General features: G+C 47.4%; 1 protein-coding gene across 1 annotated transcript; it reads right to left on the bottom strand.

The window, feature by feature from the left end:
* Window positions 1–86: 86 nt before the first annotated feature.
* On the bottom strand, window positions 87–12,599 carry LOC139600571 (ATP-dependent RNA helicase DDX19B). Its single transcript, XM_071448851.1, has 12 exons — window positions 12,445–12,599; window positions 11,459–11,507; window positions 10,943–10,996; window positions 9,940–10,075; window positions 8,035–8,127; window positions 7,350–7,452; window positions 6,300–6,414; window positions 5,967–6,144; window positions 4,717–4,954; window positions 3,563–3,725; window positions 2,299–2,490; window positions 87–1,897 (listed from the first exon to the last, which is right to left on the bottom strand). Exons 1-12 carry the CDS (start codon window positions 12,499–12,501, stop codon window positions 1,836–1,838), a joined length of 1,440 nt encoding a protein of 479 aa, XP_071304952.1. The 5' UTR covers window positions 12,502–12,599; the 3' UTR covers window positions 87–1,835.
* Window positions 12,600–13,103: the final 504 nt, after the last annotated feature.

The following is a 13,103-nucleotide window of genomic DNA, read 5'->3' as shown; positions in this document are numbered from 1 at the left end:
AACTTATCAGGACTTTTGACTGAGAATGTCCTTACTGAGGCTTTTAAACACCAACAAAGTATTCAAGCAAGAAGTCAGCAAAGGGATTGTTCACTATGTGTTCTTTAATTCCAATTAAAAGTACATTAGAAACAGCACACAGGACCAGCAGCAGCTTCCATGACAATTCAACCCAATACTCTGCTGTCACCAGGTCATTCAACTGTACTAGGAAAGTAGGTGATTAAATCAAGTCTTCCACTCCACACGCAAGCACTCACTCACCTGCCACTTTAAATAGGATTCCAACAGAATAAAAATAGATACACCCCAGAATACAAAAAGTTTAATTTTAAGCTGTTTTTTTTTTCTTCACTAAAGCCTTTATACAAATTGATAAAAGGGTGCACAATTTCCTAAAATTTTAGGTACATTTTAAATGAGCCTTTTTTTACTTGGTAAAAGGATCCATATTCCTGTCTTTGAACAGAATATGATGGCCAAAATTGCAAAGAAAACAATTCAGTTTAAATTTACAATTTATACATTTGTTTTGACATGATTCCCACGCTGAGTAGCAGGCCCATGGCTGCTCATGCATGTCCCATTTCCCCCCAACAAAGAGCTGTGCACCCTAAGTTCTGGTTCAGGAGCCTCCTTCTCCTGGAGACTGGGCTGGGGGACAGCCCACAGTGTCCAGCTGTGTGCACAAGAGTGGTCCCAACACACAGGAGGCATCATCCTTCCTTCTCCATGGAACACCCCGGGGCAGGGACCAACAACCTATTTTGCACTATGGAGCACTTCCCACCTGCAATTTGGCTGAGCAATTTGACTCAAAACTCTGGTACTGAAATGTACTGCAACAGGTAAATTTGGTGTACTAAGGGTACATTTTTTTGGTCAATCCAGGCTATCATGATTTGTTTGTTCTTTTAATCCTGTATCTGATGGGTGAAGCCCAACAGCTCTGTACATTACCCATGCTGAGCTTCAGAGCATGGTGCATTTAATCACATGGTGAATTTCATTCACAGAGGTGAATTTAATCAGGCAATCCATTAGTACAGTTCCCTTCATACTGCCCCTCCCACCCCACCCAACCACACCATAGCCAGGTTAAACACTTGGGATGAACTTCTGTAGTGTCACCACCACCCACGTCACGGAGAGAGGCCATCCCAACAAATCCAGGACAAAGGAAAAGAAAACACTGCCCAGCAAAGCCACACGGCACCTGTGTTTGCAAGTAGGAGCTACTGGAGACATCCTCAGGACAATTTATGGAAGGAAAAGCAGGGCAAATCCATCAGAAAGCCAGAAATGAGTCTTAAAGAGCTCAGGGGAGCGCCAAAGAGAATGACATCCTAGTTTGTACAAGTTAAGTATTTAGCCAAAAACCAGCTGCCTTGTTTGGGGTTTTCAGGTTTTCTTTTTTTTAAATTTTTTTTTCCTTTCCTTATGTCCGTTATATATTCAGCTGTTGGATTTAAACTGATCAGGTTAATGCTGCACATTATTCCAATTAAAGATAATAATTTTTCTTTCCTTTTAAAATTTTAGGTATTCCCTATTGCCTCTCTTTTGGCAAGTGTATTTCTCAGAATTCCAAAGATCATCCCATTTTAAGGCTAAACTAAGAAATGTTAAAAGCTTCTGTAAACATTTCCTCTTCCTCCCCATAGTTGCACAATTTGAAGTCCAACTGCAATTTTGAACATGAGGTAATTTTTGTGTACTCATATCTTGAAGAGTCCTTTTCGGGACGAGCCGAGAGGCTGTGCCAATCCAAACGCTGATCCAATTGTAGTGGGAGAGCTTCCACAGCAGGGCACACACCAGTTCCAGCAGCTATTTCAGTTATTTATCTTCTCAATTTCATCCAAGTCATCAGTATCCAATTTGTTTATCTTTTTGTCTGGGAAAGAAGAGAAATAAGTCAGATTTCTTAGCACTGAGCAGAGAAGGGAACGCTGCTCTCCTCAGCTGGACCTGAGTTCTGGTTTATCAGGGAATGTTCTGTCAGGTTTTAAAAATACAAATTAAAACTATTCCCTTTTATCAAAGGCCCATCTGGGTACTCCAGAACATCCACTTCAAGGACTATCCAGGCAGACAGCAAACAGCCTGATTTATTCTGCTCCTGTCCCAGGCAGCAGGTCACAATCCCAAGTGATGCTACACCAAACACTCCTGCTGTGCTCCTCTGCCACCCCTTTAAGGCTCAACAAACACCCTGAGACCTGCTCAGCATCCAACAAGTCAAATTCTGCAATGATTCAACAGCTCAGAGCAAGGAGAAAGCCTGAGGGTACGTACTGAAATGTTCCTGGATTCTGTTGAGGATGTTCATGCTGTGCTTGCTGTCCACCATGTTAATGGCCAGCCCTCGCTTGCCGAAGCGGCCGGTGCGGCCGATGCGGTGCAGGTAGGTCTCGTTGTCTGGATTGCCATCCTTATCCACAGGCAGGTCAAAATTGATAACAACAGACACCTGCTCTACATCAATCCCTGGAAAAAGAGAGCATCGGGTTACACAACTTCACTTAAATCTTTTTGCAGCAGGAACAGCCTCCTCACACTCTGAAATGGAGCTTTTCCACAGTATCCTCATGGGGTGGAAATAAAAACTATTGAGCTTTAGGGAAGAGAGTCCCACTGAAACAGCCAAAGGCACTTAAATATTCTGGAAATTCTACCAGCACTCAAGTATGTCAGAAACTCTCTCCTTCCCTGTAAAGCTCTAAAGACCACTTGTTTTTTTTTCAAGTATGATCCTGTCTTAACTGTTCTAGGATGTCAAATTACACCACAAATTCCTACTGGGATAGTGAACTGGATTTCACTGGTTTTCAGTTTTCCGTACTTGGGCACATGTTCACTGCAAACTCTGAATGTCAGCAGCACAAGGCAGGCTTGGTGCCAGACTCTCACAGGATGGACTTTTCCATCTCAAGCAGCAGGAAGCCAACAAGCAATCCTGTGTTTGCCCACAGGCACACAGTTTAAGGACACCAATTTCTCCCAACTGGAACACCTGAGGATGTGAATTCTTCCTGTGAGCTGGCCAGGGCTATGTGTTGTCTTAGGAAGTGCTGCTTGCAGCCCTCCCTGGGATGCCTTTTCAGGCCACCTAAAAACAGAGGCCAGACAAAATAAAGGGAATAAAAAGTGGGTGTATTTATTGAAGGGCCTTCAGGTACATCTCAGGCAGACAAAGCTCCCCAGAGGCCACACTCAAAAATGGACCACAGGTTTTCACTTTTCACTTTTATAAATTTGGTTCATTTGCATATTGGGGGTTAATCCTCCAATTACAGCTTCAGCTAATGAAGTCATTTACCCCAAGTTTGCTCCCCCAGCTCCCTTTTGTTGAATCTCTGGGGGCCTGAGGCAGTGAGGTGTCCTTGACTGCCAGGCCTGGAGAGGAATTGTTGTGTCTGCCCCAAACGGGAGAACAGCAGCTGGCACTGCCTGTGGGGTTTGGAGTTACACACTAAAGAACTGCAGGGTCACAAATACATGAAAAATATAAAAGCTCAAACCCTAGAGCATCACCTGGCCCCACTCCTCCATATCCTACCTCTGGCACAGACGTTTGTGGTCACCAGCACCTTCTCCTTGCCCTCCCGGAAGCGCTCGATGACGGCCGCTCTCTGCTCCACCATCATCTCCCCGCTGAGCAAGGCCACCTGATGGCCCTCCCTGGACAGCTCGGCCGCCAGCCACCCCGCTGTCTTCCGGGTCTGCAACACACAGCAGCCCCACGGTTGGGATGGGGTTCTACTGCTGGAAAAGTGACAATGAACCTCTCTGGGGGCCCACTGGAAGCTCTGTGGCTGCTCTGTTTTTGTCTCACTTACAAACCGTGTAAGAAGGAGGACAATACACCTCAGCCACCACAGGAGCCCCTGATTAATAAGACACATTCTCTTTGTGCTCTGTTCCTTGGATTTCACTCTGCTGGAGACTGACACTACATGTGTACACTGAAAACTCATGAAACTTGTCACAAAACCACAACTACTCAGCTTGGAAAATGGCAGGGTCAGACCTGAATGTAGTTGTGAAATCCCACAGAGCTCTGCACAGCCTTGAATTAAACAGTTTTTTGAGCTCCAATTATGTCTTGAGACAGCCTAAAAGCACACTGCTGCAGCAGATTCCAAACACTTTCATCCTGTCTGAGCTCACTTTCCCTGGCTGTTTGGTGCTGTCAGCATTGATTTTTCCCTAAAAATTATGGCAGCTTCCAGAAAAAGAAAACCAAGTCTCAGTATGATTCACAGTGAGATCCCAGAGGTGTATCCCCAATTACCTGAGGGAAATGAAGTCCCAGGAACAGCTCTGTATCAGCTAGAGAAGCAAAAGACTTCCCAATCCCTCATTATGGCCTATTTTCCTCCATTTTCCAACCCCACTTTTTTTTCCTTTTCAGTTCAGAGTTTTGGAATAATGTGGAGTAACTACTCTGATCTTTGATTCACAGGACTTCAGGGATAACAGTGACCTATCAGGAATAAAAAAGTCCAATGTTGTCTCCTGGATGGACAAACCCAGGGAATCAAACCAGCCAGCACTAATGTGGCTTTTGGGATTTCCCTTAAAGATGGAGCCAGAGAAGGCAAAAAGGGCAATTTTGTTCTCAGTTCCTTTCTGGAAACTGTGTCTGGCGTGGTTTTAGCACTTGCAGACTCTGAGGGGTCACTAGGACTAACATTCCTTGGAAGCACTCACATGGCAGAAGATCATGGCCTGGGCAATGGTGATGGCCCCGTAGATGTTACAGAGAGCCCGGAACTTCTCATCTCTGTTATTGCACAGGACATAATACTGCTTGATGGTGTCCAGGGTCTCCTCCTCACGCTTCAGTTTGATAATGTTTGGGTCAGGAACAACTTTTTGAGCAAACTTCCACACAGAATCCTCAAAAGTGGCTGAAAACAGGAGCATCTGGCAGTCCCTGGGGAGCATTCTGAAAGAGAGAGAGAAATAGGGAAGGTTCCCACACAATACTGTCACCTCCTGATATCCTGATGGAATTCATGCTACAGGCAAAGGAAAACCATAACCCAGGAACCAGTTATTTCATTGGCTGGAAAGACTAAAACCAATCTTACCCACCCATGATCACTCCCTCATGGATCACAGGCATCCAGACTTACCTTCTTAAAGAGGAATAAACCCTGCTCCAGGGACAGGATTTTTATTCTGGAAGGTGGCCAAGAAGGCCAACGGCATGCTGGGCTGCATCAGGAATGGTGTGGCCAGCAGGAGCAGGGAGCTCATTCTGTCCCTGTATTTGGCACAGGGCTGCACCTCTGTGCAGCCCCATATCCTTGGTGAGGCTGCACCTTGAGCACTGTGTCCAGTTCTGGGCCCCCAGTTTGGGAAGAACATCGAGATGCCTGAGTGCATCCAAAGGAGGGCAACAAGGCTGGAGAGGGGCTGGGAACACAAACCCTGTGAGGAATGACTGAGGGAGCTGGGGGTGCTCAGCCTGGAGAAAAGGAGACTCAGAGGTGCCCTCATCACTCTCTACAGCTCCTGAAACGTGGCTGTGCTCAGGTGGGGTTGGGCTCTTTCTCCAGGCAGCACTGACAGAACCAGAGGACACAGCCTTAAGCTGCACCAAGGGAAATACAGGTTGGATATTAGGAAAAAGTCTTTTACAGAAAGGGTGATAAAGTTCTGGAATGGCCACCTGGGGAGGTGGTGGAGTCCCCATCCCTGGGTGTGTTTAACAAAGCCTGGATGTGGCACTGGGTGCCAGGGTTTAGTTGTGGAGTTGGGGCTGGGTTGGACTGGATGATCTTGAAGGTCTCTTCCAATCTTGTGATTCTGTGTTATTCTGTGAAATGAAACTGCTTGTCATCCCCTGACATTGTGCCTCTATGAACCCCCTGGACTAGAGCTAATCTGTCATTTCAGTCTTGTTGTTTCACTGGTGAGGACACCAATCCCACTGTCCGTGTGTCCCTCCGTACCTCTGAATGCGGATGCTCTGGTCCTGGTGGCCCTGGGTGGCGATCATCACATCTGCCTCATCCAACACAAACACTTTGATCTTCTTGGGATCGATGAACTTCAGTTTGGAACACCAGTCCAGCACGGTGCCGGGCGTACCGATTACGATCTGCTCCGAGATCTTCTGCCCTCTCTCCACTGCCGAGACAGAAGGAAGGGCTGCTCTAGGGGGGCTCTGCAGACAGGGAATGTTTCGGCCCTCTCTGACTGAGCCATTTCACCACCTGACTGCTCTGGTGCACCTGAGGAGCATCATTCCCTCAGTCCTGTTTGTGGTGTTTCCCCTTACTCACGTTTGTTGCCTCGGACAGCATACGCAAGTTTCAGCTCCGGGTAGAAGTTTCCCATCTGTTCAATCACTTTTCCTGTTTGAAGTGCCAGCTCGTATGTTGGGGAAAGGCACAAACACTGGAGGAACAGAAGGATAATGAGTGAGGTGATCAACATCCAGGGCAACACTATCACACTTGCTTTTTAAAATCCTTGTTGAAGTTTTCTTCAAGACAAATATGCAAGTGGCTGAACAGTTTCTCAATCATCTCATGAGGAAATCTGATTTTAAAAGTCCCTCTCCAGGCATTGTCTGCTCTGTTGTCACAGTTACCTTCTCTTCCACCCCAAAGCCACTTAACCAATCCCCTTCAGCCTGCACTATTTCTCTGATTTAAGTCCTCACAGAAAAATTTAATTCCTCACATGTGGGAAATGGATTTGTAGAAAATTCTCAAAGTTTGATAGAAGGTTCACATAGTATACATTTGTATGTAAACATATATTGCTTAAAAATTTTATAAAATAGGATAAACATTGTTGAGAGAGAAATGGAATGAGAAACAAGTTTTTAAAAATGACTTTATAAATAAGAGTAAATATTTTGGAGAAATAGAACTATGAAAGATATATTGTAGTAAGACTTATGGGGGTAATTTTAGATGATTAGTTTTAAGGTATTAGTAGTATGGTGTGATAAAAGCTGATAAGCTAAGAAATGCTTATAATGTATTGTAATTAAGAAATAGTTAGCTTCTGATTGTGATAGTGTGAATTATAACATCTGTATTATCTCACCCTTCACAGACTCACAGAGCAATAGCATCCTGTGTGATGCACAGAAAGGACTGACAGGAACAAGCTTTGAGCAAAATCCACATCTTTTGCACTGAAGGCATTTTGGTAAATCCCCAAACCTCCATCCCCTCTAAGCCGTTTAAAGAAATAACACCACGGCTCCATCAAGCCATGAATTTACATCCGAAGGCCTCCAGCAGCTCAGGTTCCTCACTAGATGGCACTGCACGGCCAGGGTGAGGCACGCCCTGGCACAGCCCCATGCCAGCGTTTACCTGTGGATACTTGTTCCCAGGCTCGACCCTGCTGAGCATGGCCAGCACGAAGGCAGCTGTCTTGCCGGTCCCGGACTGCGACTGCGCGATGAGGTTCTGCGGGCTGGGGGCACAGCAGGCACAGCTCAGAGGGTGAAGCACCACGGGGGCACCTGAGTCCTGTCACATTTACCCCTGCTCTGCAGGCATGGCCAACCTGACCAGCTACGCTCCAAGGGGCAGGAATTTCTTCCTGCCCAACACTCTCCTTCTGCGTTTCTCAGTTATGGAGATTTGGAAGGAGAGCTGTGGTTATCTCTCAGTAATTTCCCCTTTCACACTTCCTCCCCAGTGTCTCAGTACCTCACATGTTCCAGCTCAGGGTTGTGGAGAGGAAAATCAGCACCTCAGCTACTCCTACCCACCCAGGATTTCTGAGCCATTTTGTATTATTTCTTCCCAAACTAATGAGGAAATTGGCAACAACGTCCCAAACCCCACAGCACTGCATGCTCAGTACAAGCCCTAGGAAAAGGACAAATCCAGGGCTGCTGTCACATAGTTAATAACCACAGAAACACTGTGATATTTCTCCATCCCCTGGGAGTTTCTCCATCACCCTCCTCCCACCCAAAATTCAGGAGCAGCACACTGAACCTTTCAAATCCTTCTATTCTGGTAGAGAGTAGGAAGAATGTGTACATACGGTTCAGCAAGCATCATGGGCAGGGCATTCTCTTGGATCTTAGATGGTCTGTTGAAGCCCATGGCATAGACTCCCTGCAGGAGCTGTGGTTTCCTGAAAAGAGAAATTTTCATATCTTGACCTATTTAAGTTCATTTAGTTTTCATTTGCGTACAAAAAGGTGAGAAAAACCCTCAAGAAGACATCCTAGAACTGTCTCTGCTACAATCCCAGCCCTGAAACAACTGTGGTCAGCATCTGGAACCTGGAATAAGTGACAACAGGAAGTCTAGACAGGGAGCTTTGCAAAAACCCCTGGATTTAATAAGTCAGCCTGCCTGTCCCAGCTCGAGGGCAAAGCCTGTGTCTAAAGCCAGCACTGTTTGTTCCAAAGCAGCTTTTCAGACAATCCAGGAGTCACAGAGCAGAAAGTGTTAATCCTGTCCTTCAGGCCAGTCCCATTTCCTCAGCCATGCCTAATCTTGGTGCCAAAATTATCACTCCTCGATGACTCAAACGTGGGACAAAGCGTGAGGAACAGGATGAAGGGATCATGAGATCCTTGCAAGGACTTCAGCAGGTTCTGTGGATTCTGTACTACAGCTCAGTGATGCTGGCTCAGGTAAATGACTGATAATTAGCTCAGTTTGCTGTGACTACACCTTGTGATCTGTGGCTGCAAGCCAGCCCTCACACCCAGAACTGTGTGGTGACACTGCTGGCTAGCAAACTCTCATCTGCTGCTTTCTCTCCAGGGAGTTTTCTGCTCTCAGCAGACACTTGTGTAGACAAGGAGACCCCAGAACAACCTAAATCCGGGTTATGGTGCTGGAAATTCTCAGCTGATGACCCCCAGGTGCTCCCTGGATGCTGTGAGTGCTCTCAGAAGGGCTCTCCTTTCCAAGCAGGTTACAGGTCTCCTGCCCACATTTTCCACTGCAGTAACTTCCCATTCAGCACAATATAATTTTGCAAAAATCCTGTATTGCTTTCCAATGATGGCTGGAACAAAAGCTCTTTGAAAACGTAACCTTGTGCTGCTCCAAGCAAGGACAGACAAAGCCCAACTCTGCACCAGTTGCCAAGGATACCCCGAGTCATAACAAAATGAAGACTCAATTAGGCTGGCTGTCCCTGTCATTAACTCCCTGGGACTGTTTGCCTTTTGAAACACAGGAATGAATTAGTCTAACAGGCACTGCAGGACCTCAGCTTCTTTTTGCAGACACTCAACCACAAACACTAACAAAGCAAAACATCCTGGCATTTCATGGGGAGAAGGCTCTTTAGCTCCATTTTGCTGCAGAGCTTGTAGAGCAACAAACCTGAGATCAATGCAAACACAACAATTCCAACAGGATGCACCCTTCAGCACATTAATACATATATCCATCAACCATGCCTTAAACACAGTTATCATCCCTTGAAAGCTGCACTGGTAGAGGTTGTCAAAGGGAAGGAAGTCAGAAAATACTGATGTCTCTAGTACATAAATCCAGTGTTGCTGGAAAAGATAAGCTGTTTCCTTTGTGCTGTTCACTGCTGTTGTTTCAGATGGAAACCCCTACCAGGCACCCAGATAAACCAACTCTCCTTGCACTTAAATAATACAAATGATACAGTCACTTATTAATGACAGGTTGGCAGTAACCTGATACACAAACCCATGTACTTTTAGGTGCTATCTCCTATGCCACCAAAGAATTTTTCAGGACATGAGGGAGAGGTTCCAACTACCTGATGGGCTCCAAACTCATATCTGCTCTGCCAGTTACAGCAAAACTTCTCTCTCTCAGAGGTTACAAATAAGGCTCCCCATGACAAACTGAAAAATCCAGTTATAAGGGAGGCTATTTAATATATCTGATCCCAGGATTTGACAGCTCCATGAAGAGAAGGCTCTGGCTCCTCCCAGCAGGCACTTACAGGCGCAGCTCCTCGAAAGACTTCACAGAGTAGAGGGGTGATGTGGGGTCCCTCTGCAGCACCTCCACCTGATTTGTGGTGTCAACCAGGTTACTGCGGATCAGCTTGTTCAGTAAGGACTGGGCAGCTCTGTCCTCTGGGAAAGGAGGTGGAAAACATGAATCCATCAGTCACAGCCTGTTCCAGGTCTCGCTCCCACTGAACTCCTGAGACACTTAAAATGGACAAAATCCCTCCAAATACTGAAATTCTTCATTAGAGTGTAATGGCTTGAAGAGCCCAAACCTCCTGGATGAGACATTGAGAGATCCCAGAGATTCCCCCATTTAATACCCAGGAAGACAAATCAAACGAGCACTGTTCTAAGGGGGACTTTAACACATCCAGATCTCTGCTTATTAAGATTCTTTTAGCTTAGCATCTACCTGGGACAGGATAAGGCCTCCTCAACCCTCACTCTGACATGTGGGCAGACACCTCCCAGGGTTTTATTTTTAAGGAAGGTTTGAGGATAAACAGTACTTTAAAAGATTTCAGAGCTGAATCACAAGGGTTGAGGATACGAGAGATCCAAATGAGGTTAAACTGCTGCACTTTGGGGTTTTGCTACTAAATCTGTTTCCTAAAACCATCTTCTGAAAGAATGTGAGCCTTTACCCACCTCTCAGCAGCCACTGCATAAACGCAACTTGTTGGTTGCTACAGCAATCCCAGCTCCAGGTTATCCAACTGCTCCTGTATCCAGTCCTGCCTTGAGGACACTGCTATCCCCTTATTTCTCTCCACTCTAATCCAGGAGTCTCCCAAGTTATTACAGGACACAATGCCTTTAAAAGTGTTATGGAGGTAGGACATGTCTTACAATTAAGTCCTTGGGGCAGGATACAAGATCAGCGGTCCTGAGACATAAGGCAGACTTACTTTAAGTATATATTAAATCAATATAATTATAATTAAATTAAATTAATTTCCTTGCCAAAGCTTTTTTCAGGAAGGCACTTACCCTTCTCCTCATCCTCTGTCTTCTCCACATTGTCATCTGCCTTGACAACGGCACCTGGATGGGAACAGGTTGGGGGCACAGGTGAGCTCAGGCCTCGGGGGCAGCCCACACCCCCAGAGCTTTGGAACATCCTGGGAAAAGCTACAAACAGCTCATTTTCCTGAGGAGCTGTTTGGAACATCCTGAAAATCTACAAACAGCTCATTTTCCTGAGGAGCTGTTTGGAACATCCTGAAAATCTACAAACAGCTCATTTTCCTAAGGAGAACTGCCCTGCTCCACTGCTGTGCAGAGGAAACCCAAGGACCAGCTCCAAGTGCAGTTTAGCAACCACACCAACAGATTTTGTTCACACAGCTCCCTGAGACACCAAAATATTTAGTCTGTGCTGCTGTTTAATCTCAGCTCTCCTGGAATCTCATGATTTACCAGGAATTTACTTTGGCAGCAGTGCTCTGAACCCCCACAGGGAAACATTCCCCCCTTTCCAAGCCCATCTGAGCAGCTGGAACTCACCATTGGCATCTGGTTTGGTTTTTTCATCCTTCAGGTGTAAAGTGCTCAACTAGAAATGAGGAAAAACACAAAATCAGAGAAATTCAAATATAGCTCCCTACATTCTAATTCCAGCCAGGAAAACCTGAGCTTTGGATTTATCAAGTATCGCACAAACCCTGCTCAACTGGAAGGGATGAAGACACAAGAGGAACCTGATTTCAAGAGTTTTAATATAACTATTTCTAAGCAGGAGTTTTAACAGAAATACAAGTTTTTTAAACTGTAATGACAACACAGGGAAGGGGTTGTTTTCTGTCCTGTAGCCTCCATTCCCCAATAGCTCTGCTGATGGAAAATGGGAGAAAATCAGCATTCCAGGATGGAAATAGGATCTGTGCCCTGTCCTGGCGGGCACAAGCTGCCCCAGGATGAATTTGTTTCACCACCTGAAATGTGCAGGGAGAGCAGCCCTGAGGATCTTCCCCACATCCTCAGTTAGTGTTCTGTGCCCAAGCACAGAAAAAACAGAAAACGATTTTTCTAAGGTACAAAGTTACATCTTTTCATTAAAAAAATATGAGAGAAAGAGGAATTTTTTTGGATGCTGGAAGACAGAGCTGAGGCTGGGTGAGTGCCTGAAGCGGTGCAGTGTCTGGATGGAGGGTGAAGGGGATCGCAAGGATGTCCCTGCCCTTTGGATACGCAAAAAAAATGAATGAAGGCGAAGAAATTTTAAAAATAATGGTAAGTAAATAAATAAATATATAAATAAATAAAAATTTGGGGTTTTGCTTATAAAGGAAGAGCCCAAGCCCAGGGACAATCGGATACCCCGGGCCCTCCCTGCCGCCACGGCAGAAAATGGGGCGAAAAGGGTTTCTGCCATCGCTCTTTTCTGTGAGGAGGCGGCGGGGGCCGCGCGGCCCGGGGGACCCCGCGCCGCTGGACCGGGCCCGGTGGGGCCGAGCCATCCCGAGCCCCCGCGGGCCCCGGCGCGCACTCACCGACTCGGCCGCCGCCTCCTGCTCGTCCACGGCCAGGGCCCACGAGTCGGTGGCCATGGCCGGCCCGGGGTGGCCGCAGCAGCCGCGATGGCGCCGGGCGGGAGCGGCGCCTGCGCGCCCGCGGCACCGCCCCGGCACCGCCCGGACCCGCGAACCGCGGCCGCGCACCGGCGTTCCGGGGACAGCGCGTTCCGGGGGCGGCGGGAGAGGGGACGGGGCGTGAGGAGTGACAGCGGGGTGTCTGAGCTGGGGACAGGTGACACGGGGTGGGGTGAGGCTGTGACCCTGTGGGGCTGTGAGCTTTGTGGGGCTGTGAGCTCTGTGTGCCCTGTGTGCAGTAGTGGGGCTGTGAGCCCTGTGGGGCTGTGAGCTCTGTGTGCCCTGTGTGCAGTAGTGGGGCTGTGAGCTCTGTGGGGTGAGGCTGTGACCCTGTGGGGCTGTGAACTCTGTGGGGCGAGGCTGGGAGCCCTGTGGGGCTGTGAGGCTGTGACCCTGTGAGGCTGTGACCCTGTGAGGCTGTGACCCTGTGGGGCTGTGAGCCCTGTGGGGCTGGGAGCCCTGTGGGGTGAGGCTGGGAGCCCTCTGGGGCTGTGAGGCTGTGACCCTGTGGGGCTGTGAGCTCTGTGTGCCCTGTGTGCAGTAGTGGGGCTGTGAGCCCT

Source organism: Agelaius tricolor, unplaced genomic scaffold, assembly GCF_023055355.1.
Source record: "Agelaius tricolor isolate 1412-34295 unplaced genomic scaffold, bAgeTri1.0.p SCAF_28, whole genome shotgun sequence".
NCBI classification, from domain to species: Eukaryota; Metazoa; Chordata; class Aves; order Passeriformes; family Icteridae; genus Agelaius; species Agelaius tricolor.
This window is presented reverse-complemented; position numbering and strand designations above follow the sequence as displayed.

Excerpts from the sequence above, each read along its gene's own strand:
- LOC139600571 (XM_071448851.1), bottom strand. The coding sequence starts at position 12,501 with ATGGCCACCGACTCGTGGGCCCTGGCCGTGGACGAGCAGGAGGCGGCG. Across the intron at positions 11,508-12,444 it reads AGGAGGCGGCGGCCGAGTCG|TTGAGCACTTTACACCTGAA; the intron begins GTGAGTGCGCGC and ends CCTCATTTCTAG. Across the intron at positions 3,726-4,716 it reads AGGCCATGATCTTCTGCCAT|ACCCGGAAGACAGCGGGGTG; the intron begins GTGAGTGCTTCC and ends TGTGTGTTGCAG.